General features: G+C 38.3%; 1 protein-coding gene across 1 annotated transcript in view; it reads left to right on the forward strand.

Moving 5' to 3' along the window:
* Positions 1-25,785, forward strand: part of ROBO1 (roundabout guidance receptor 1) — a 680,236-nt gene that overhangs the window by 67,294 nt on the left and 587,157 nt on the right. The window contains exon 2 of the mRNA XM_054270279.1: positions 21,453-21,594. Coding sequence (XP_054126254.1) covers positions 21,507-21,594 — 88 coding nt within the window. The 5' untranslated portion in view covers positions 21,453-21,506. The remainder of the gene's footprint in view (positions 1-21,452; positions 21,595-25,785) is intronic.

Consider the following 25,785-nt stretch of genomic DNA (forward strand, 5'->3'; position numbering starts at 1 on the left):
CTCTCAATCTCTTTTGCTGCTTTCAACTTTTCTTTTGTAATTTATGTATTTACAGATAAAGATGTGGGTTTATAGCTTGCTATTGATTAAACTCCTTTTCCAGTTGATTTAATTAGGTCCTTTGCTCCTTGAAAACCTGATCTGAAGCTTAGATAGCGATACATTGCTTCAGGCATTCAGGCTGAGGTGATGGAAGGAAGCAATGAGCCCATTGTGAAGGGCTTGCGTGAGGAGCAGTGGGGGGAGCTGGCAGCAATCAATTGGCACTGCTTTCCTTAATAGAAAACTCTCCAGTGCCCAAGTTATTATTGGGAGCAGAGATATGCAAATGAAAGCACAAAGAACTACCTAAATGTAGACTGCTCAAGAGGGAGATTCAGCAAATTTGTATTTGTATGTATTTGTGTCCAGTTCATACAGGCTTAGCATTGTGGTGTGGTTTGGGGTTGGTGGTTTTTTTGTTTTGTGTTTTTTTGAGGGTTTTTTGTTTTGTTTTGTTTTTCTTTTTTGTGATGTTCCGGTTGCTTTCTTGGTTACACGACTAAAAAGGCAAATAAGAGCAGGCGGAAAGACCTGCCCTTTACCAAAGCATGATAAATGAGCTTGATGTACAGTTACTTTAAGTGGATGCAATGACATTCCTAGGTGTGTGTGACCTATTGCCCATCTAGAAACAATGCAGCAACATCTACTGGTATTGCAGTAAAAATTATTTCTGACAGTAGATATTTTTAGAAATGTGGGAAGTGATGAGACCTCAGTTCCCCTGTCTACTGCTTTCTAGTATATCAGACCCTTTGTTGGGGCCATCTCTCTTCTTTATTTGAAACATCCATAGCATTCTTATTCTTTCAGGAACAAATATGAAACAGTCTTTATTATCAGGGTGTCTTTTCCCCTGACCTAAGTAGCAACTACTCCACATATGCAGGATGTAATCCTAGTTCGAGAATAATAATGACTGTGTATTTAAACCCAGTCAAAATAGAAAGCCCAAAATAAGATTACTAAATTTCTTAAAATAATTTTAGCAAGTTACTTAGGTCAAGAGGTTGTGTACTTTAAACTTAACCATTTCAGATTCCAACTCTTCCAATTGAAATGTTGAAATTTATACCATTAGAGTATAAATCTACCAAGCTCAGGTAACAATTGCACTTGCAGTACCGAAACTTTAGGAAGACTCAGGTAAAGCATTATGAAGTTATGTAAATGGCTTTACATCAGAATTATATGTATTAATGCTATGGTGTAGAATGCCTGAGGAAGATAATCTTCATTTTTCAGACATGCTGAAGTGCATACATATTATCTTTTGTTTCTCAGACAGTACAACTTGAAAACTAAAAACTGCCAAGTATCTTATTTTTGGTCAGGTGACAAGCAGAGAATAAGGATTAATGAGCTGCAACCATGAGGAAAAGGGAGATTGTTTTCCCACGTCGTTGTAGTTGCAACATGTGCACTTAAGATGTTCAAACTTCATTACTTGGCAGCCAGTTCAACCACCTGCTCAAGCCAGGACTACTAACTTCAAAGTTCTTGCCACTTTGTTCTATTTCATGGATATTAAAATAAAAAGCTTGGCTTAATCCTAAGGAAAGTTTTTAGAATTAAGTAGGCAGGTGAGAAAGTTTTGCTTACTTCTTCTGCCTAGCACTAGTGAGGCTCTAATTGTTGTGCCAGAGGTCCTGTAGAAGGGTGGAGTTTTCCTCTGGAGATCCAGTGATGGTGTAGATGGGCCTGGTCTTCCTCTGGGAATCCAGTGGGAAAGAAAGCTGGAGAAGAAAGCTGCTCCTCTGGCAATCCAGTGGGAGAAGGCTGCTGTGGTGTTCCAAATCTCAGATCATATCTGGAATGCTTGGCTCCTCCCCCTGGACCGAGCATCTCTCAATGGGATGATGGAATTTTATCAGCCATGCAGTGACACTCAGTGGTCCATTAACAGGAAATACATCCCAGAGGGAGAATTGGTTGTGGAAGAGATGAAGAAAACTGCCCAATTAACAGGAGATAACTGCCCCACCTCTAACAGATGGCAATAGAATGCACACCCCCAGCCACCTCTTGCAACATAATAAAAAGGCTTATGCAGAAAAGCTCATAATTTTACTCCCCAAGACTTGCAGCTGAAGTGCAGGACCTGTTGAAATAAGGTGGTGGTGTTACTGGCACTATTTGTAGTGCTTTTTGTTGTGACACACACCAAGATAACAAAGTTGTATCTGGGGCTGAATATCCAGCAGTGTTTGTGGGAACTACATTCATCAAAACATAAAGGGAGGAATGTGAAAAAAGTCTGCAAGATGTAAGAATGCATGAAGTCTAGTATGAGGAACACCTTTATGAGGAAGTTGTTAACAGTGATGCTCCCATGTGGAAAAGTGTCCTGTGCTTGTGGTTACTCTTTCTGCCATGAGACAGAAGAAAAGCACATTCTTGGTTTTGTTAATTTTTGATCTCTTGGTGACAAATGCTCTTTTATAAGAAAATGGGACATGGCTCTTGGACTGGGGGTCATTTCTGTTTCTCTGTCTGGGTGTCTTGATTACAACTTCTAGCAGAATCAGGGCCTTGATAGTCATGGCCAAGATATACTCAGCAGAGTACCAGGCAAAGCAGTTCTGGTTGTATATCATTATGACCTTAATCCTCATGCCTCTCCTCAGCCCAAATGCCATTTCAGCAAGCAACAATTAAAGAGTAGGAGAGGAGTATGTGCTGTTATACAAAAGATGATGTCAGGTGATTAATGCTTGTGCTGGCCATTTCATTCCACCGTTGAAATGTGCTGTATTAACACCTCTGCCAGGAATTTGTCAGTGCTTCATCCCTAAATTTATCTAATGTGAATTGCTTTTGGCTTCAGTATTAGGCATTTGTTTGTAAAGGATTCTTAATAATACATATAGAAAAGGGCAATTCATATTTCTTTGCTAACCACAATTTTTGGATTCAGTGATTTGTTTTTCTTTAACTGAGAGCTGTAGGTAATGCATGATTTAATAAAGTTACTTGAGCATTCCCGCCTGAGCACTGATCATGATAGAATAATACGAATGATTGATGGTCTCTTACTTTATGGTAAGCCAAATAACCTGATCATGGTATCATAAAAAAGGAATAGCATTTTATAGCAGCAGTCAAAGTTGAATGAAAACTAATGAATTAAAGGGGGAAGTTTTAGTACCTCTTTGAAGGAAAATTTCCAAGTATTTTATGGGAGGAATTTATGTAGGCTTTAAGGTAGAATTCTTTTTATAAAATAGATATAATAGTTTTTGCTGTCACATTTAGTGCTTCTCAAAATCCTTCTAATAGCAACAGTGATAAAAATGCAGCAGGGTTGACTAAATAAAAAGCTCTGAATTTTTGATTCAAATAATTAAATATTCCTTTGTTTTATAGCTGTGAAATGAATGTATAAATAGAAAAGCATATGTGTGTTCTGTTGTGGATAGGAAAGGACTACATTTCTTCTCAGTAATTTAGTTATGGATCAAGTTTACCCATGACAGCTGCTAAATGCTTTCTCCTTGGTGTTTTAGTTTGTTGTGCAGTGCTAATTTGCATATATATGCCTTAAAAATTAATCTAGAAGGTAAAGGTTGGTAATTAAGAATATCTGACAAGTTAGAGTTGTGATTTGGTCACGGTCGAAAGCCATGGTCACATAATCATTTAGTCTGGCACAAATGGCAGCAAAAGCAATTCTTTCCTTCCTCTTCCACAGTCATGGCTGCCTATTCTGATTATGCCCTTCATGGTCCTGGTAGCATTTGTGAAGCTAAACCATGGACTGAGTGGGAGCCTTATCCAATGAGGAGATAGATGGCTGCGTGCATGCAGGAATTACAGCATCACCAGAACTGAGCAAACAGCTTGGGAATGTTCTTGCTTTACAGGGATAGAGACTTGGACACATTGAAAACAAAACCTAGCAATAATGATAGTTGAGGGCAGAGGGAACAGGACAGGCCACCAAACAGGAGAAACTGCTGTTAGAATTTTGATGTCATGGGTGGTTTGCATTTATTTGGATTTGAAGGACAAAATTTTTAGCAGAACCTCTAAACCACACTGTTGCTAGTAAGCCGATCCTCTCACCCTTCCAGAATGGAAGTGGATGGGTGCAGGCTGAGGTCATGGCACACCAGTCTCCAGTCCTGTCAGCACTTGTCACTTCAGCACAACACAGGACCTGGTGTTCTTCACAGCCCAGAAACATCCCTGTGTGACATTCAGCACCTGCGTTCAGATCCAGTTGTTGGAACACCAACAGGTTCTGGTTCACTTTGCTCTTGAGTCAGCTGTGAACCACTCTTGTTAATCTGCTGCTGCCCCGGGGACACTGCGGTACCCTCATGCATTTTTCTCTGGCTAACAACATAAAAATGCTTCTCTTTACTTTAATACTTTTTTTTTTAGTTTGCTCTCCAAATTTTAGTTATCTAATAGTAAATTCAACAAAATTTTACTGTTGTATATAAGAGAGCGCAGTCCCAGGCAGAAACAACAGGAAATAATGAACAACTGTTCATTCATACTTCTGCATGGCTGTCTTCAAAATTTTAGTGTTGAGTGTTTGATAATTTCCTATTAGTCTCTGCATGAATTACCAGAAGTTATGGGTTCAGTATATGTGTAGATAGAAGATCTATTGTTCCCAGTTCTCATGGTACAGCACAGGAATGACATGGATTAGAATGTGGAGTAAGCAGGGTGACAATATCCCATCAAACATATGTTGTTTATGTACATATATGTTCTTCCTATGAATAGTTCCTTGCTTTGTTACTCTTCCAGCTTTAAGCATCTTAATGAGCTGGCATTAGTGGACTGCTACTTGGAGTTAGATGCGCCATTATGAGGATGTATACAGAAGATGCTTTATGTCAAAGGCGTGGCATGAAATGGAATTCTAAATATTTCTGGGATGAGGTGGCACAGCTGTATTTAAAATAGATGGTAACAGAAGAAGTAGAATTTAAAATGCCTAACATGATGATGAAGCAAAGAAGGACAAAATTAAGAAATTATACCAAAATAAATGGATGTGTGAAATTGTAAGGAGATGGCAGAAGGCTCACAGGAATGGATGAGAGTGTAAATTTGTCCAATTTCCAAGGTACTTAGGGGCTTATGTGCCATTGTCAGGAGGAGAAGCTTTTGTAGATGTTCATGTGTCTAATAACAATCTGCATCTTGAGCTGCATGAATGCTTACAAAAATAACCCATATTCATTTAAAATCCTAAATGGATTCAAGGATCTTTGGGTTTTAGGCTGTTTTACGCCTTCGGAATTTTTAGCCATTGTGATGAAACCTCAATGGAGATAAAACTGAAACCTGCATTTAGAATGGGCTAAATGGGAATGGTTGATGCGATGTAATGGAGCTTGGGAATAAATGAATCAAAATGAGAAGCAAAAGCTTAAGTGAGCATTTAGCTGTGCAGACAAAAGGGAAGAAAATGATCTTTAATGTGTAGGAGAAGCTGCAGAAAGATTTATTTATGATCTGGATTAGGAAGACTAGGGAAAGGTGAAACGAAAATGACATTTTTACTATGGGCTTGAGTGACGAGCGATGCTGGTGATGCAGTGCTTTGGTGAGAAGACAAAGAGGTCAGTTTTGGCCATGTTAAGCTGACGGTGTGCCAGATAGGGGAGGTGGAAGACTAGGTATAGGAAAGGTCAGGAGTGGAGAGGCTAATCTTGGATTTATCAATAGAGCTGCTTGTGTATTCTGTGTAGTAAGTACTTTTATCAAGCCTGTATCAGAATCATGAAAACTCCCCCAAGAAACCCTCAAAAGCCATTGACAGTGACAAGATATTTTCAATCAAGGGTGCATTTACTGCAGGTTTCATGACTTGAAGTTGGATCTGCTACCAGAAGTTGTTTTTGTGTCTTCTATTGCTTACAACATGAGGTTTGATTCATGTTTGAAGGGAGACAGTGATCCACTAAAATAAAATGCCAGAATGTTTGCCTAACAGATCAGATTGACCTTCATATGTGGTATTTTGCAGTTTAGGCTCACAGTTAGACTGACAGGCTGCACTAAATGGAAGTCAAAATAGAAAGCATGTAAAAATAGAATTCCTGCACTCCTTTTCTTCTTCCTTTCTTCTGATGATGCGTTATGAGTCTTGTGCACCACACTGAGCACACAGTTCAGTTTTTTTTCCATTTCCCTGTTCAGAGAAGATGTATGTTTTCCTATATGGTATTTTCTATTTTATGGAAAGCTAAAACAGATGCCTTGCCAAGTACACAGTAAATAAACTGCTTAAAGAATGTGATGATGCAGTTGGCTTAATTTATATGTAAATGTGAGCAATGCTATTTTAGATTAGAGCAACAAATTGCTAAATAGAAGTCTCATAAATGTATTGGCTTTTGAAGACTGGAGTCTGAATATTTAAAAATGGAAAGTTTTGCAGGGAAATATATTTTTCTGAATGACATTTGGGAAACAGGTTGTGTTTGGGTTTTTTCTTTCTTACCAAGAAGTGTTGATTTTCAAACAACTTTGCAGAAACTCTGGATTTTCTTATTTTTCACTTAACCAAACCCACTGTCATTCCTATTCATGCCCTATATTTTTACTTATCTTAGCTTTCCTTGCTTGTAGTAGTAGAGCATAATCTATTGCTTGGAAGAATGTCAACAACTTGTCAGTCATTAATTATTTTGTGTTTATGTTTTATCTGTGAGAGTATCTTTTAAGGTGAAATTTCTGGAGGAGAGAAGCAGAGGGGAGTTGCTTGTAGGCATCGATGAGGGCAAAGTTTTTCCCAGCGTACTGATCAAAGTGTTTTCCTCCAAAACACACATTAGGGTGACGCACTGTGTATCTTTGGTCCACTGGCAGCATAACAATGTGCTTTAGTATGCTCTTTCTCCCTGGCTTCAATTTAACTTTCTTATTCCATCGAAGGCAATCTTGACAAGAATTTTAAATGCCAGGAGAGATGCTGTTCATTTTGTGAAAACAAGATTTGATTTGTCATATGTTGGCTATTTGAGTACTCTGAATAGACTGAGCTGTTTGTTAAGTTGTTATTGGGGAGTAACTGTTTATAAACAAAAGATATAAACTGTTGTGCAAAGACCAGGATAGTTGTAGATTTCATGCTTAGGAGTAGATCATCCCATGGACATGATGTCAGTGAAAGGTCAATCAGCAAAGTTTGACCAAAAGTTGTGATGCTGCCACCTGAGAAAAAGGCACAAGTAATAGCATGGACACAGAGTGGCATAAAAGAAATGAGAAGAGTACAGGGAATAATGAAATTATTTTTTCAGGTACAAAAATTCTTTGTGGTCAAAAGAAGCTTTACTGGTATGAATTTATTAATGTGATGATATACTGTTAGATGTTTCAATTTTAGTGCTTGCTGTGCAAGAAAGTTTTCTTCTATAAGTGCATACAAGTGTGCTATTGCATACCAATTTCTCTGGGAAATTATTAACTTCTTTCTAGTGATGAAGTTGAGGAAGGCTTTGTACTCCATAGAACGCGCTTTTTGTGGCATTCAACACATTTGCGTTTTGTCTGCCAATACATACTGGAGATCTCCAAGGTAGGCTGAAAACAAATTAAATATCCATTTATCAGGAGATGTATGAAAATGAATGGTGGTGATACAGGTTGGTGCAGATGAGAACAAGGGTTTAAAATTTATTTCCCTTTCACTAAGAGGAAAATAAGTGGAGAAGGGTAGCTCTGAATCAGTTTAATGCTTGCTGGGAATGGGACTTTGAACTTATGTTATGATGAATAAGTTATGAACTTATTCATCATTACCAATTAGTTCATCTGATTGTATGATAACTCATCTGCTCAAAATGTGAGCAAATTTACACTACAGCCATGTGAACATCTAATCCACTGCCTTCTCACTGGTGGCAGCATTGGCAAAGCACCCATCTACCTGCACTTACCTGAAAAGAAAGGAGGAAATGGGTGAGTATTGGAAAGCCAAACAAATGAACATACTGGAACAAAATTCTTATTTTGAATAGGGCTGAATGAGGTAAAAATGTCTTGAATCATTTTTTAGTGATTTTCTTTGACTAAGTTAAGTGAATGTTTCCTTTTTTTGAGCCCTAGAAAGAAAATATTGCCTTCCAAAAGTGCCAGTAGCTCATATGATTTCCTTTAATATCAAACTAACATTCTTTGATTCCGTTTCCAGTTCAGAGATAAAGATTATGATATTGTTCCTATGTTCCACTGGCATCTTATTTCTAATAGCACAGGGCTTGTTAGAAAATGCATTTTATTTGAGGTATTTTCAAAGAGACAGCCACTTCAGTGAAAGAAAATAGAGAGTTTTCTGAAGTCAAAGACAAGAATACTCTTCTTAGCCTTTTCCAAGTTACAGTCTCAAAATACCCACTCCTCTAGTAGTCTCAGATCACAAAAAAAGATGTAAATAAAATATGTGCAAATACAGCTCATTATTAAACCATGAATGCACAGTTCCTGAGGATTCAGTTATTTTTTTCTGTCTCTAAGTAGTTATTTGTCCATTAAAGGTTAGTGCTATTTTTATGGGTTACTGATAGGAAATCAGTTGTCTGCCTCTGTAAGTTTCCAATTGTTTATTTCTGCCAAGCTTGGGAGAACTTGAGCTTGAACTGATTTAGCCTCTGAAGGTTTAGGAGCTGATATAGTTTATTTGCTTGGTCCATGTTTTCAAACTCCCGCTGATGTGACTGAATTCAGAGATTCAAGATGTTGTTGCATTTTCCTGCCCACATGAGACTGATTATACAGCAGTTCCTCTATCAGGAAAGGTCACACCAGTTATGTCAGGCACAACTATAACTTTTAAAATATGTTCATAGCTGGTGTCCATTGTACTTGGAGTGTGATACATGTGTGAGCACCTGATGGTGCATCTGACAGATGCAAAATGCCTGCAGACCCATGCTAGGAGCTGCAGAACAGTAAAAATAATAGCCAGCTAATCTGAGCTTTTAGTTTATTTTATATATTCTATTAAAGTCCCTTTTGCTTGACTGCTTCCTCTCAGAAAAGTGCATTGTATTTATAGGAGAAAATAAGTATGAAACTTTGGTTTATTTTGCCTTTTGACTAACTGAAACTCTGGAATTTGGTATTGAGACACATATGGTTGTTTGTCCTTGTACATAAAGGTTATTTCAAGTTTTGCACAGAATTTATAAGTTTGAGTAGCTTTTTTAGGACATAAGTCCTTAATTCTCTCTCCCATATCTGTTGGCATTCCTGGTCAGGATATTTTTTAGCTTTATGCCTTTAATTTACTTTTTTACAGGTGTATTTAGGAACAAAACTTTAAAAGCACGCTGTTGTTTACTGCATTTCGTATCCTGATGGACATTAACAGCTTTTTTTTCTAGCAGACAGAATTAATGAACTGGGAGCATCTTCCCAAGGGAAATTGTCCAGGGTCAGAATGCTCTATCCATTTGAGTTTTCTTCTACTGTTAACTCTGTAACCAATAACTTCAGCTCTTAAATTATGATCCGGAACATGAGTCGATAGACCCTGAGATGACTAAAAATATGCTGTAAAGGACTTTTTTTAAAAGGAAAAAAACTATAGAGGAAGAAGGATGGGGGGAAAGGAGGGAGACATTCTTTTTAGGAGCGGTCTTCACTTTCAAATTACTGTTTGGACTATCCTGCTCTTCATCAAATTAAGTTCAGCTTTTAAATATATTTTCTCTGTGATTCCAGAGACACAATAAGAATGGGGGTTTAGGTCCTGCTTTACGTTTTCTCTTTCCTCCTGCTTCTAAAGACAGGAAGCCTGTTCTTGCTGGTGATACCTCAACCTTTCATAGATTCTTGACAGCACATACACTAAACAATTCCCTTTCATTCAGCATCCTTGAGGGATTATTAGTGTTTACAGAATAGCACTTTATTATGTGTAGTCTGTGGTCCCACTGTCTCGTTGGCCCTTCTTGGAGGAGTTGGGAACAAAATAGCAAGACCACAATGATCTGAAGGATTCCTGCATCTCTAAACTTTCTCTGTGAAATAATCCCGCACCTCTGTTTTCATTCCCTCACATGTACTTCAGGCCCACTGCTCTGCATCTCTCTGCCCTGGAGGTGATGTGGAAATTTGCCATTAGCCAGACAGAAGAGGTAAGGGTTACATCCTCCCTGCATTCCTCTGGTGTCTGGGAGTGGTGACATTTAGGATTTTTACCTTTGACCCAAAGATTGGCAGTCCCAGGAGCTGTAGAAATGCAATTACTTTAAATATTTTTGTTTCTCTGCACTCCTGGTTCCAGTGGGAACAAAATCAGTGAGACGGCTTTAAGTATAACAAGTAGGCATATGTTATACGGCAGAGGCATAACAAAAAGCTCCTGATTTCATTCCAGAAACAATAGGAGGCATTAGTACTCCTCACTTAGAGGGAAAAGGTCTTTTGTCTGCTAGATATGAACAGGATGAGGCTTTCAGAGTCACAGCCCTGCAATGACAGCTCGGCTGCCCTGAGCTGCCACTGAATGCCGGAGTCTCTTCCAGCGAAGCAGAGGAAGGAGTTGCTATTAACAACCATAACGACCTTATCAGATCGGTCTCAGTTTCAAAGGGATCCTGCCACTCTTCCAGAAGCTTCATGAAAGCTGGCATCCTCTTCCTTTCCCCCAAGGAGTTAGCATTTCGCATTTAACATTTCACTCTTTAACCAAGGAGCAGGCAAGGTTGCAAGTCCTTGTTTTGTTTCACCTTTCCTGGCGGCTCCAGGAGGATGAGTGTGCTGTAGGGGAGAGCTGAATATTCTTTGAATCCTGATGTACATTTTTGTCTCTGGGAAAGCTTGTTGGTGAGGCAGGTTGTGGAAATCCTTGCTAATTACCCTTGCTCTTACTAAGGGCAAAAGCCAAGCTATTTTTCTGCCCTTCAGAGTTGAATCTCGAGTGGAAAATAATTCCAGCAAGCCTCTTGCTGCAGAAGCTGCAGCCCACAGTCCAAAAATGCTTATTGTTTCATAGCTTTGCAGTAGAAAGCAGGCCCTGTTTTGTCTAGAATGTTTTTTTTTTTTTTCAATTTCAAAGTGTTTTGCTCTTTCCTTGAGAGGCTAATGCCTCTGCCTGTCATGATAGATAGGAACCTAAGAAGTTTAGAAGCTAGATGAACACAAAGATTTCACAGTATACTGAAAAGAAGTTTGGGTGTTTCTTTGCACTGTGTGATTTGCACTCAGGTCTCTTTCCTCAAATGTAGTTGTAGGGGTGAATTCATCCAGGGCTTTTACTTCCGTAATTTAAACGGTTTCAGAACAGTGGTTATGCCAAAGCTGTGACCTGAGGTCACATCTTAATTTTTAGGCAGGCAAAACCCCAGGACCTTTTGCTTCATGCCCCGCTCCAAATTCAGGCCTGACTGCTGGAACTTAAATGCTAACAGAGTGTCAGCTCTTTCCAGACAGCTTTACCTCATGTTTCTGTGCTAGGTGAATGATGGCATGTGCAGAAATGCTCAAACTTACCAGCTGAGCAGGTTTGAAAACTATCACGCTCTTTGTGATACTGCTGTGAGGTAGCAGAGGAAAGGCAAGCCAACTTATTTTAAGTCTTTGTTGTAGAATTGTGGAATTGTTTAGGCCCTAAGACTGAATCCAACTTAACTCAGCACTAAACCCTGTCTTGAAGTGCCACATCAACATATCTTTTAAGTTCTTCCAGGGATAGTGACTCCACTTTCCTGGGCAGTCTGATCCCTCACATTAGCCACTGACTCACATCTCTGATATGTACATCCAAGATTTTGTGTCCTCATTCATAAATTTTGTGAGATCTACAGAATTGCATAGATCCATCCTTGTTTCCTTGCATTTGCAGAATTCCAATTGATTTGCTCCCATCTGGGAACGGAGTTAGGTGAGAAATAGGTAATTCTGACATCACCACCCCAGATCTGTTGCATTTTTTGCACAAAGCCTGAGGAATATATGTTGTTCAACTTCATGTTGTGGAAGCATTATCAGTAGTCTTCTCCTTCCCATCTGTGATTCTGAACTCATCGTCATTACTTGGTTTTTTCATGCTCTCCAATCCATTGACATTTAGGATATGTAATAGGGGCCCACACTTCTACAAGCACAAGGAATTCAACAAGATGACAGGATTGGCTTTTATAATGCAGATTTTCAAAAGATTCACTGAAATCTGAGGTGCTGTGTGAAATACCTGTGGGGTTTTTTAATTGGTGGAGATAAGTTAAAAGTGATGCAACTTGGTATTTTCAGAAAGCATTGCTGTATTACCAGTTCGTTCAAGAAGAATGAGAGATGTTTAAACTTTCCTAATTGGCAGCTGCCAAATAGGCAGGATTCTAGTTGTTTAATATCAGAATGCTTCTCTAGTTCTTAACAAAACTGCAATATAAATTTACTGTAAAGCAATTTTCCTCTTGCACAGCAGTATCAAGAAAAGACAAGGTTAGTCTGAGTACTGTACAAATGTTTTCTGGAAAAAATGAGTGGTTTTAAGGACTCCAATTACCAGGGTGGATTTTGGAATATAATTGTTCTGTAGTATGCAATTCTGTGTTATTTGAAAATATTTTATCGCCCTGGTTAAATATTGGTTATATTTATTATTTCAACATTTTATAAATATTTTTTTCCTCTGGAGACTTTCTATGCATTTTATCAGCTGAATAAATGAAGTAATTCACAAACCAAATGCCTCTTGCTCTTGATGGCTTATGGGGACCTTGTCATTCCCTGTAGCCCTTTCTCAGGCCCAGCTGTGTGGCTCTGAAATCACTTGGCTGGTAATTAGGTATTTATCAGATTGTTTCTGAAAGGGGATGAGACAGCTATCTGACACAATTATCTTTGAAAATTGAATCTCTTTTCTGCTGCTGCTGAGGACATTCAAAGATACTGTGAATGCTTAAAGCTTCAATGCCTTTGAAAAACCCTTGCTTTTTTACATCAGGTATAACAGAGGAGTTAAAATGCAGTTAAAAGGAGTGGTTTGTTTTTGTTGGGTTTTTTGAACCTTTCAGCACTGGATTTTCTTTCTATTAAGTGTTTCTTTTCTGGTGTGACTCTGCTTGGTGGCACTTTTTACAGCAACCACTTCTTCAAATGTCCTCTTCTTAATGGTGTTTGAAAGCTGTCAGTATTGCTTAAAAATCAAGGAACTACTAATTGCATCAAGGCATTAATAATTTTTTCTGTTAAAAAACTGAGTGTATAGTTCTAGAGAGCACAGTTCCCAAACACTCCCTTGAAAGTCTTGGTAGCTGAGACATGAGTCTTTTGTTTCATTTGCCAAAGGACAAAAGGAGATAGTGCACCAAGAATGCAAAGTATGAGAGTTTTGGCTTTATTTAGATCAATCCTTGGTTGTGCACAAAATTTTTCAATGTTTTGCCAGGTTTTCAAATTTTTGTGGTGGAAAACACAGGTCTTATTACACTGTTACTGAACTTTTCATAGATTTAGATTATTTTCAAAAGATAGCATTTCTTTCAAGTTCAAATCTCCTTGAAGGAAGATAGATAAATTTGAACTGGAGGTACTTAATTCTTGCACCACTTATGTGCAAAAGGAATTTATAGAATGGAAAGGTGGAATTATCTAATAGGAGTAAAGCACCACTTGCTTCCTGACATTTAGTAGGAGACTTCTGAATTGACAAACTCCCATGCTTGATAAATTATGAGAAAATTATTTCATATCATACATACCATATTTCATATTATATAATGAATACTTCTGAGTATTAGACAAGTATGTCTGATGCTTGGCAGTCTTCCATTTTGGGTTCAAAATGATGATAAAGTTTTTTTTCTGATTGTTGAATCACAGAAAAAGAAAAATCTCACTATAACAAGGCAAAGAATTTTAAATGTAGCAACCTTGTGCATAATCTATTCATTTTGTCATCATTTTTAGTCTCATGACTATCTGCAATTTCTTTGAAGATGCTTTGTCTCTGTTAGTGATCCAGCTGCTAACAAAGATTTTTCACCTTTTGCTTTCCCCTCCTTTATGTTTTAAATATGGTACCACATCCAAATCCAAGTCTGAATTCCAATCATTTTCTCAGGGGGTTTTCTGTAGTGCTGCTAGCTACTACAGGGTTTGTTTCCCATTATTTTGCTTGTCCTCATTAATAGACAGCGCCTAATTGTGCAAAAAAGGGGAGACCCAGGCTGATTACAGGGGGTAAAATGTTGAGAAATATGAAACTGCATTGAAAGACACCCCAAACAGCTGCTTCACAAGTCTTGTTGTTTAGAGTTGCATGGAGCAAGTAGCTGAAGCTGCTGTTGATGGTAGTTCTGTTCCAGATTTATTCTAATTATAGAGACCTTGTGTTCACTGAGCATGAATTATGTGAGGCTGCCTGGCTACTATTGGGGAGAACAACCCAAAGTGTCTCTTTCCTCTAGGTTTGAAGTAAATTTTGTCACATTAAAGAGCTCAAAAGCCACATCACCTCCTTTTCTCGCTCAGGCACTTGTGTGTGTGCACACAGGCTACCCTGCACTGTAAAACTCTTAGCTAAGACCTTGATGGCTCTCCCTCTCCCTCCTTGCATAGCTTATTGAGAGTGATGACACACACTCCCCTCTCTTCCCCCAGCTTTTAGCTATATCAGCAGTTCCTACACACAAAAAAAGGCTAATTAGCAGAATGAAATCACTTTCTGGATTTGAGGAAAGTTTTGTTCAGTGAATTCACTGGTGACTGGTACCAATTACCTTTTGGCCGCTGATTGCTCCCCTGGGAGTGAGTGAAGATAAAATAGAGAACAAAATCTGCAATGCTGAAGGTCTGTGCAAAATAATAGCCTGCAAGTTAGAATTGATTTTTGCATTCCAGGGGAATAATCAACCTGAACACAACTATCACAGTGATGACAGGCCATAGCTTACAATGCTGCATAGCATGTATAAACATCCATCTATCTGCTTGTTCTCTTTCCCTGTGGGATCATAAGGTTATTCCCCTAAAAATGTCATCACAAACCTCCTCAACTTTCTGTTTATTGACTGTGAATTGAGGGCTTTTGACAGAATAAGTGTTTTTTGTGTTCATATTTTTTCTATTAAGCCCTGAAGAACATCCCCAGCAGAAGCATGCTGTCTTCATTCAGTCTGCCCCTGCTCCAGGACCATTTGATGCTGACATCTTTTTTGGTCACCCTGCACTACAGCTGCTAATCATTTTGTGACCAATTTTCAGTGGGAAAGCCTTTCTTCATTCAGTGCTGGGCAATTTATAATATTCTCTTGCCCAAAAAAGAATATGGGTTGCTGATTTTGATGCAATATTCTTAAGCCTGAAAGCAGGATAATCAAAGATGAGGTAGGGAAGGATAATTTAGTTGCTCGGAAGTGTCTTACCATGTGTAGTCTCTAAAGATGGAGTAACCACATTTATCCCGGCTGCCTATTCCACTGTGCATTGACCTTGCAGTAGAGAAGCTTTTTTCTTATATTTAAGTGGAATTTCTGTGTTTCATCTTGTGGTTTTAGCCCTGTCAATGGCCACCACTGCCAAGAGGCAGTGGCTCTTTACTTTTCATTCCATCATAGCAAGGTTTTACTCACATGGATCTGATTCCCAGGGTTTTCTGCTGAATGAGCAGTCCCAGCCCCTTCCCAAATGACAGATTTCCCTAACTCAAACATTTTTGTGTCCCTCTGCTGGATTTGCTCCGTTGTCAGTCTTGTACTGGGGACCCCAATGCTGGGCAAATCACTCCAGATGTGGCCTCACCTCTGCTTGGGGGAGGGAGAAGAAGGAACCCTTCTTCCTACCTGCTGTCAGAGTTTTCCCACACTAGTCCAGGGTACCTTGGCCTTCTTTCCTACAAGAACACATTGCTGCTCAACTTTTTGTCCAGAAGGAGCACTGAGTCCAGGAAAGTCCTGCTTTCCTGTTGGCTGCCCTCTAGGATATATTGGTGCCTTAGGATATTCCTCACCCAGTGCAGGCTTTGAGATTACTCTTGGAATTGAATGAGGTTTTTCCAACCTGCAGAGGTCCCTCTGGATAGTGGTACAACCATGCTCCACTCTTCCCAGTTTCATGTCACCTTCAAACTTGCTGAGGGTGTACTCAGCCTTACTGTCCAGGTAACTGGCAAAGATATTAAACAGTGTTGGATGCAGTATTAAACAGTAGCAGCCCCTGGAATGTACCACAAGGGACTGCAAGCAGGACTTTGTGATGCTGATAACAATCCTTTAAACCTGACAGTTCAAGCAGTTTTTAGTCCACCTCACTCTCTGCTGATCTAGTTTGTACCTCCTCAGCTTCTTTACCAGGATCTTATGAAATAAAGCATCAAAGGCCTTATAGTCAAGATAAATAATACCCACTGGTCTCCCCTCAGCTACCAAGCCAATCATCACAGGAAGCTTTCAGGTTGGTTAAATACATTTTTTCTTTATGAAACCATGCTGACTACTGATGACCTTCTTGTCCTTCCAAGCATATGGAGATGGTCTCCAGAATGGGCTCATTGCTCACCTTTTTAGGATTTGAGATGAGGCTAAGAGGCATGCTCTTCCCTGAAGATAGGAGCATCTCTTGCTTTCTTCCAGCTCTCAGGAGTCTGTCCTGAGCATCTGTCAGGGCCAAGGAACTGGTGGCAGAAAAATTGGGTTCTTTTGTTATATGTCTGATGCTTCAGACTTGGCTTAACTACAAGGGGATGAGCATGGACAGCTTCTTTTTAATTTTAATTATAGTAGATGAACTATTCCTGTGGTGTTGCTTAGGCAGTAAAAGTACCATACAGAAATCAAGTCACAATCTAGGTAAGACTGCTTTATATATAAAGTTTGTCACCTGCCAGCTTGGGAATGTAAATTGAGCACATTCAATACACTGCTATTATTTATAACAATAAATATTTTACTCACAGGTTTCTCACTGCATTAAAAAAACAAGCAAACTACAGCTTAAAGTAAGTCAAGTGCAAATCTTGCATCATAACTGTTAAAACCAGTTGTTAACAGTTGGCTCTAAAAATGCAAATGTCTGGGACTGCTCAAGATTAAATAAGATGAGCTTCATGAGTGTCTGTTGAAACTGTCACTGAAAGGGTGACTGTTAACATCTGTGGATGTGTTACACTGATAACTACTTTGCTTGAAATAGATTTATATTTTTCAGCTGTGTTGATCTTGGTTGAGTAGGTTTACTTAATAGCAAAATAAGAGCTAACCAGACTTTTCTCCCGAGTTGATCAACTCTGTCATTTTTGCTATTGAATGGGTACAGTTGGGACAATATATGGCACAGCTTCCTTCTGGAACTTTAAATAAATTTAGTTAAACATAGACAGAATGTTTAAGTTAGTAAAGGGAAGTTCTTAATTTCAGTGGTCTGTAACTGTATTGATGTTAAGGCACAGGAGCAGTAAGTTCCCAAGTAGAGTCAGTCTAAAGAGAGATGACCACATAACTGGGTGTCTGACTAATAGGCATGGGGACTGAAAATAAGGGAAGGACCAACACCACCAGCAGGCCTAAAAATGCATGACAAGCTTTAAAGAATTCCACTTGCAAAAATAGCTAACCTTGCTGCAAAAGAAATCATTTGTATTGCTTTTTCCTCCTTTCGGTGGAACTTTGCTAGTCCACTCCTAAATGATTGGGTACACAGCAAAAGAAAATTCTGTCACCTTTTGTAGATAAACCATCTTCTTTAGCATAATGTTTAGCGAAGTGCATATATTTTATGAGGGGAAGTTAATTTTACAAGTTAGAATCTTAAACTTAAGTTTGGTGTCAACTCTTTATACTCAAGGCTCTGTCAAAATCTAGTCTTAGGAAGCTGGTTACCCCAGCAGAGCATCAATAGTTATCAAATTTTTTAGGGAAATAAAACCAAATAAAATCCCTGAGGACATGGAAAATAAAACCAGCTTTGGTTTGATCTTGTCTGTGTCTTTGCTTCTACACTGACTGCATTGATAAATAGCGCTAGACTTTGGAAGTGGAGGAAAAAAAATTGATTGGACCTTTTCCCTGCATTTACCACGCTACTCCTTTCCCCTCTGGGCTTGTGCAGTTTAATTTGCCATTGATTCTTTAATGATTATAATGTCATAGAGAAGCCAGTGTTTATCTTCATTGTGCACCCTGGACAAGGCGTTGGGTCTGAATGTTTCCTTGCACATTCTGGTGAAGGCCTGTGGCCATTTGATGCAGAGTGAGGTGAGGTCTCAAACCAGCTGAAGTGTCTGTGGTGAGTGCATCCTTCTCCTGTCACTGGCAACATCTAATTAGTGCCAGTCACCATTCTGCAGCATTACTTTTGTAGGTCAGATACTGAAAAACTAATTGCAGAGAATTGCATCCAAGTCCCTTTGGCTGCGGTGCATTTCTGGGTGTTTCTTCTGTTGCTGTGTAGTGCCAGAGTTGTGGCACTGTGGCAGTAGATGATGAAAAGATCTTGTTTCTCTTTGGCTGGACTCAGCTTCTATCTGAAAACCATTTTGATGACAACTCTTTCTACTTTATCTTCCCTGTGATCTGGGTACTCTTTCAGAAGCTCTGTACCCCAAATAATAAGAATTAGCATCCTATTGAAGGTTGTTTTCAAGGAATATCTACAGGATTTGTTTTTAAACTGTAGACTAAAAAATATTGTTTTCCTATTAAAATTATTTGCCGTCATGAACGCTCTTTTCACCAAAATTTTCTGTAAGAATGTTTTTAATGATACTGAGAATTTTCAGTTTTAGAATGAAATATTTTATTTCAAACATAAGCCTACAAGCAGAATAAGAGGGTGAAAAAGCTTTTAACTGAACAGCCAAGCATTCATGGTCAGAGCTCCCTGCGGAGCTCTGTCACAGACACAGATTAAAAAGAAATCAAAGTCTACCAGTTAAATAAATTCAAGAGAGAGGTAAGGAAAGACAAAATATTGGATTTGTGCATGGCATACCTTCTCAGAGGAGGTGAGTGCCATCAGGTATGTTCCTGGCGTTCATCTCTTCCCTGCAACTTTACTGTTGGGGGTCAGTTGACCTTGGCTAAAGAGCAAAATTTACTTTTCATTAAAATAGAGTTGGATGGTGAGAAAAAAGACAAAAATTAAAACCCTCCCTCTCCTACCTTTCTTGTCTTTCCTTGGCTCAACTCTCCTCCTTCACCTCAGTGTTCTTTTACTTCACATAATGGCAAAGTAAATCTTGAACTGAAGGTGTTATTTTCCTGGTTTTGTTTGAAGAAGAAAAATCAAAGGGCTGCATCCTCATCTTTGTGTTAGAAGCAACATTTGGTCTTGTGTTTGCACAGAAAGTGAAGAAACAATGGGAGTATGAAACCAAAGTAGTAAATAGCTTTACAGAAACCAAAGTAGTAAACAGCTTTATACTACTGTATACAGAAAGAGATGGGTGTTTTAAGGGCCTGAGCCTCCAAATTTCAGTCTTGGAGCCCTACCATGAACAGCATTTAGAGCAGCATGTAACACCCTGGCCATTAATTGCAGTTAACTCTGCCATTAAGAGCTGTCAAGCTGTTTGCAACAGAAGAGCAGCCATATGAGTGATAGGGGAAATTAAAAGAATGAGAATGGAAGGAACAGGAAGTTTTTGTGTGCAGTATGGTTGAAATGAGAGAAAAAAAAAAGTAAAATATGTTGCAAGGCACAAGGAATTATAATAGGAAATGGAGTATTATTATTTATAGTTACTAAGCTAGTAGAGGCACAGGTGCAACACAAAAAGCAAATGTAAAATGCAACATGTGTTTGAGATTGATTTTGTTCATATGCAACTTATTGATGCGTTTTTGAACATCCGAAAGTGCCAGGTTGCACTGAGTGCTCCCAGTAGCCATGCAACTCTTCAGTCTGTAGTCATTAAATATGTATTAGGTTTAGAGATGAAACTCCTCTGTCCCAACAGCATGAACAAGTGACTGGTGTCACTGTGGTTTTCTTCACTATTGCAATTATGTCTGCTGGCATTTAAATAATGTAGGATTCATCATCCAAACTGGCCATCTCTGAGTATACATGAACAACAAGGAGAGTGAAATAAGAAGTGTAGTTGTAAAGTTATTAAGGTCTAACATAATTATTTATTGCTGGAGTAGATTTCATTGTGTCAGTGTATGTCAGATTTACAGTTGCTTGGTGGTCTCTAATTGTTGGTTAGGGTCAGGCAATTTGGCGCATCTCATAACTTGGCAGACACTTAAAACAATGTGTCTTTTGACCATCAAGATGTTGTCATGAACCCCAGACACTCTGGAATATATGGAATGTTACATTCATATGCATTTGGGGTGGTATTCAGAGAAAGCCCCTTTAAAAAAAACCAAAACACTCAAAGAACCTCCCCCAAAATAAATCATCTGAAATGAAGCAATCATATTTCAGATTGTTTATTTAATTATCTAAAAAGCGTCTTACTGCTTTTAGAAATCTACTGAGATCATCTGAAAAACACCATATATATTTTAGAAAGTTTAAGAGGAAAGCTGTTTGGAACAGGCTGGAAACAAGGCCTGAGGCCCAGGGAGGCCATGGGGTCTCCCCCTTTGGGGACATTCCAGTCCCACCTGGATGCACTCCTGTGTAACCTGCTCCAGGTAACCCTCCCTTGCCAGGGGATGGGACTGGAGGAACTTCAGGGGTCCCTTCCAGCCCCAACAATTCCATGATTGCTGAACGAGTCTATACTAAGCACTAATGTAGGTGAAGAGTAAACAAATAAGTAGGATGAGCAGAGATGGCTTTTAAGCACCAGTGGAGCTGTGAATGCTTTTTAATCTACAGATGCGGTGGTCAGAGTGATGCGCCTAAAAGTCATGTTTTGGTTAAAAATATTTTGAGGTTTTTTATTCAAAATATTATCTCCCTTCATAAGATTGCATTCCTGTCAATCAGGTGAAAGTTTTCTGCCCTTAAGAACATAAAAACTCACCAGAATATTGTCTTAATTGTTCAAGTTATTACTGGGAAAAATTATCCCTAATTCTCCTTCAGCAAAACATACTTTCATAAGACTAAAGAGAGGTTTTAACCCTCTTTTCATGGTGAGTTGAATAGCCTTGACTGTGGTTCCAACTTGTGCAAGAGTTTAAGTATTTCCAGCTCTGAGATGGATTAAACATGTACTTTATCCTGCTGAAGTGAGCAATTTCTTTAATAACTTAACCGAACAACATGCAGCACTTTAAAACACGTATGTGGACTATGGGGATCCTTGTGTCTCCCTTTAGAGCATCTTGTTTGGGGTTGTCTGCTCTGCAAGGATAGCTAGTATTCTGTTTGTGGTTTTCCACGGCCTAGCTATTAGATAATTTAACATTGTTTTAATCGCTAAAGCTGTATTGAAACCAGCACACTTCGTGGAGTTAATCTGGACAAAAACATTTATTAGTACCTCAATTTGTCATTAATTCTTCTGTTCTTATTTCCATGGTGTATTTCAGGTGACATTTACTGGTAGTGCTGCTGAGCTGGTGTAATGCAAGGAGGGACACATCATGAAATGGAAACATTATCCTTTTCTGGCTGTAGTTGCTGTATTCAGCCTTTCCAGATGCCATCAGTTACTGGGCCAGCTCATTCCAGGTAGGTGCCTTTTATTTAAACATAAATGCTCATGGTTTTTTTTGCTGTCCATGTGAATATGTGCATGAATATACCTGAAGTTCTGTCTGGATGTTAAAACGTGTGTATGTGTTGAGTTAAGGAAGTTGTGAGCCTATCTGCATGCGTAACACACAGAATTTGCAATTTAATTATATTGTCTGTGCTGCGATGTTTGGATTTTTTTGACTGCAAAGGAAAATATAGAAAAGGAGTGGCATGAAAATATGAGAAGGTTAAGGTGGCTATTAAAGCATTCCTTTGATTAGCACAGTTGGTGGGGGGAAGATATAGAGGGCAGAAACAGACTTGAATATCAAAGAGAACTGGAAATCTGTAGAGAACCTTCCTGAAGAAAAGCAAAATAGCAGCTGGGGAATGCTGAAATGCAGTGTTTCAGTGAGGCCCAGAGACCAGGGCTTGTCCTGGTGCTTGCATATGGTAATTCTTACCAGTTCAGAGAAGGGTAGTGTGTGTACAAATGGCAAGATACTGTACAAAGTTATTAAGAAGGTTGGTGGTAAAATAGGGAACATGTATCACTTCACCAAATAGTAAGTTTGTTCTAGTAACACAAAGGAAACAAAGCTTTGTATTGGGTTTTTGTTTAAGAACAAATCTCTAAAAGCAGCTTCCAAGTAATTCTGAAAAATTTTCGTTATTTGTAAAGCAAAATCTAACCAAACTTTGATCGGTTCTGCTAGTGACATACACCTTTCAGGAAAACACAACTATATAGGAAAAGAAGTGGCGTGCTGGATTTTACTGGTTGCTTTTTCTGGTTTCAATCTGAATAATGATGTAGAAGACTTTACTGGCTTAATTTCTAAGTTGAATACGTTGCGGATACAGAATTTTGTGGCTATACAATTCTCTTCCCCGTATCTTTGAGCAACTAGCTCAAATACAGTTTTCTGAAGGAAAAGAGAAAGGAAAAAAACATTTCCTCAAGGATTTGTTTGTTTGCCTGTATTGTACAGTGGTTCACAGAAAATAAGGAAATTAAATTATTGGGGGATTTTTCCTGATTTTGTTGGTTTGCAAATGCAGAAAGACTCCAGAACAAAGGAAGGTGCAAGTTAAAATTATCATTTTAAAAGTTTGACCTCGGACTTCAAACATAATCTCAAAGCAATTTACCTGTCACAAAGACATTTACTGCTCGTTTTGAAAGGAATGCCTGCAGATCCGAATGTATTTGCTTGATAGCTACCTCCATCCACTTCCCTTGGTTTCAGTTTAGTCATAGTTTCATAGTCTTGACTAAAAAGACTGTTTTCATTGTATTACTTTTCCCATCAAATTAGTTTCAGAATAAAATCACAGGTGGCATTTTGATTTTTGCCCCTGCTTTGTAATTTTCATCACAGACCTCAGACTTGAACCAAGAGATTACTGTACTTGGCCAGACATCAGCATGCTGAGCCTTGCTGGCAGGGGGCCAGGAGTGTGATTATCACAAAAGATCAAATAAAGCAGGATTATTTTTTTCCTTTAAGCAGTTCATCCCATTCATTTTGCTCTTTTCATGTCTATTCCTTACAAAGGCATGTGTTTTTTTTTTTTAATGTACAGAAAGAGAGAGAACTGTGAAAAATCTCAAACTATTTCCCATATTTAATGAAAGAAAATTAAATAATGATTCTTTAGAATTCTGCTGCAGCCATAAAAAAATTTTAAAAAATCAGTAGAGCAATAGGTAATAGCTTTTCCTGAGCAATGCTGAAAGTACTAAGCAGCTGAAATGTCTGTTATTATAGTAATACTACTAAATTGTGATATTTTATTACAATTAAAACCATACTTTTAAAATAACAAATTACAGGGAATTATTTTTAGATTATGTTATTAGAAACCTTTAAAAATGAAATGTTACGGTTTCAAAACACATAATTGTGTTTTATCTGAAAATTGAAAATATTCCAGCCTTACTGATGATGTAGCTTTTCATATGAAATTAAATTTATCAGAAATGTGTTAGAGCTTACCCTCAGATCTGGAATACTCAGCTTCACTAAAATGTGGTGAATTTTAATAGTGGCCTTATAACTTTGAAGCATTTGTAGTTTTTGTTGAATCTTTTCATATATTCTTGTTGAGTCTCACTCCTTTGCATATGGGGTCCACAGGGAAGCGCTGTCTCCCCCCTTTATTAAAATCATGGCTGAGCCTTTCATCTCATGTCATTACATCTTACCTCTAATTCACATATAAAATACACTCACAATTCCACCATGGCTGTCTCCTGAGGCATGAAGTATCTCTGCCTTGGCACATCTTTATTTAATCAGGGATTGAGCATTATCTGGGAAAGATGTGATTGTTTTTTTTTTTTTTTTTTCCTTGCCAGTTGCTCTGCATATTTTAAAGCTGGAAAACTTGATAGCTGATTTTAAAGTGCACTGATCTAAGAAAACATGGCATTAACTAATGCCGCATTATATTTAGATGCATGTGTTGAGCACTGTGTTTTCAGTTAAGTCTTTGAAGTGTTTTAGAGTTACCAGTTTGTCAAAAAAGCCAAAAACAAAAAAAACCCCAGAACTATACATGACATACAGCAAAAAATGTTAATAATTTGAACAGATTTATTTTTCTTTTGACATCAATACTGCAAAATTACGAATTTTTGGACTACTAATAGAGAGAACAGGAGCATTCGTGCTGAATTTGCTGGGTTTGGAACTTGGTTCCAAAGAGTGAGTGTTGTGGGAAATCTCTCCATCAGAACTGGAGCAGATGCCACTTGTGCTGCTTGGTGTCAATCCTTGAGCTTCACAGAGATACCTGCACAAAGAAAGCCTTGTAAAAAACATGACGAATTTGTCAGCAATGCTGAAAACAAAGAAAAAAAAAATGAATGCTTCTGATAGATTATAATATTTTTGCAACAGAATTGTCTATAGGTTTTACAGAGAGGAAGAGAAAGAAAATACCTGTTTTGAGCCCAGATTTTTGAGAAGAGCTTCTGGACATCTATGGTTTACTGTTCACTGTTTCTCCAGAAAATAGGTTTTCTATAAGAAATGCAGATATATAGCATAAGATATACAAAATGTACATCATGAAATATAAACGTGAGAAATTATTCATGGGTGTAAGTGTAAAAAAAACCATAAAACAACTCTCTTTGGCAACCACAGAAGTTTACTGAGGAGGATCAGTTCAGGATTTGACTTTTCCTGGGGCTGAAAGTAATATTTTAAGTTTCTTTTTCCCTAATACTTACTGGCTTATTGCTGAAGCACTGCAGGAAATAAATTCACCCTCCTGCCTTTTTTGCCTGTTTGGATCAGGAGACAATTGATCCTAAAGCAACTCCCATAAATGCAGATTGCTTACCATAGCATCTTAAAGGCAGTGAGAAAGAGGCAGTTGTTTTGGAATCTGAATACTCCTTTATTAGGGCTTTTGTCAAGTCAATCATAATTCAGTAACATCAGTAACTAAATTGTTTGGTGTCTATTTTTTATTTTTTAATTGCTGTGAACTTTTCAGTACTCAAAACTTCGTCATCTGGCTAGAGAAAAAAAGATTTGTGTTTTTGACCTGTAACATTACTGAACTTGTTGACAAAATATACTTAGGAATTATAGGTCTGTTTGATACATTTTAACAAGGAATTCCACCTTCTTCTAATTTCTCTGCAACCAATGAAGGTATATTGAATAAAAGTTTCCTAGCACTGAAAGATCTTAATTTGCTGCTTCATTAGGAATACCAGGGTCTTGTAATGTGTGTTCAAGGAATTTTTCTGTACTTTTGAAGAGCCTGAGTGGATTTTCAATCAAATATTCAAAATAAATCTGTCAAGGACTGAACAAGGCATTGGATAGAATTGAGCTAGTTTTGTGGTTACACAGGTCTTTTTCTGCGAATAATGTGTAAAAAAGGCAATGTTCAGCCAAACTCAACCAACCCATGCTGTCTTTTGGCATAGGCTGCGAGTCAAAGAGAATTGAATGCCTAAATCTCATGTAAGCCCCTGATCATGAAGATGTAAAGGAAGACTGAAGCTTCATTGAGCTAAGAAAATTGAGTCATCTTGGCACTTCTTGAACAGTGGTGGATATGAATTTAAATTCCTTCAGTTGGGAGGTACTTCAGGGTAGTTTTCACCTTTTCTGAGCAAGTGATGCAAGAGCTAAACTCATAGTGAAAAACATTGGCAGG

The sequence above is a fragment of the Melozone crissalis genome, unplaced genomic scaffold, assembly GCF_028551555.1.
Source record: "Melozone crissalis strain CALT ecotype California unplaced genomic scaffold, PUWL_Pcris_2 ptg000009l_1, whole genome shotgun sequence".
Lineage (NCBI taxonomy): Eukaryota > Metazoa > Chordata > Aves > Passeriformes > Passerellidae > Melozone > Melozone crissalis.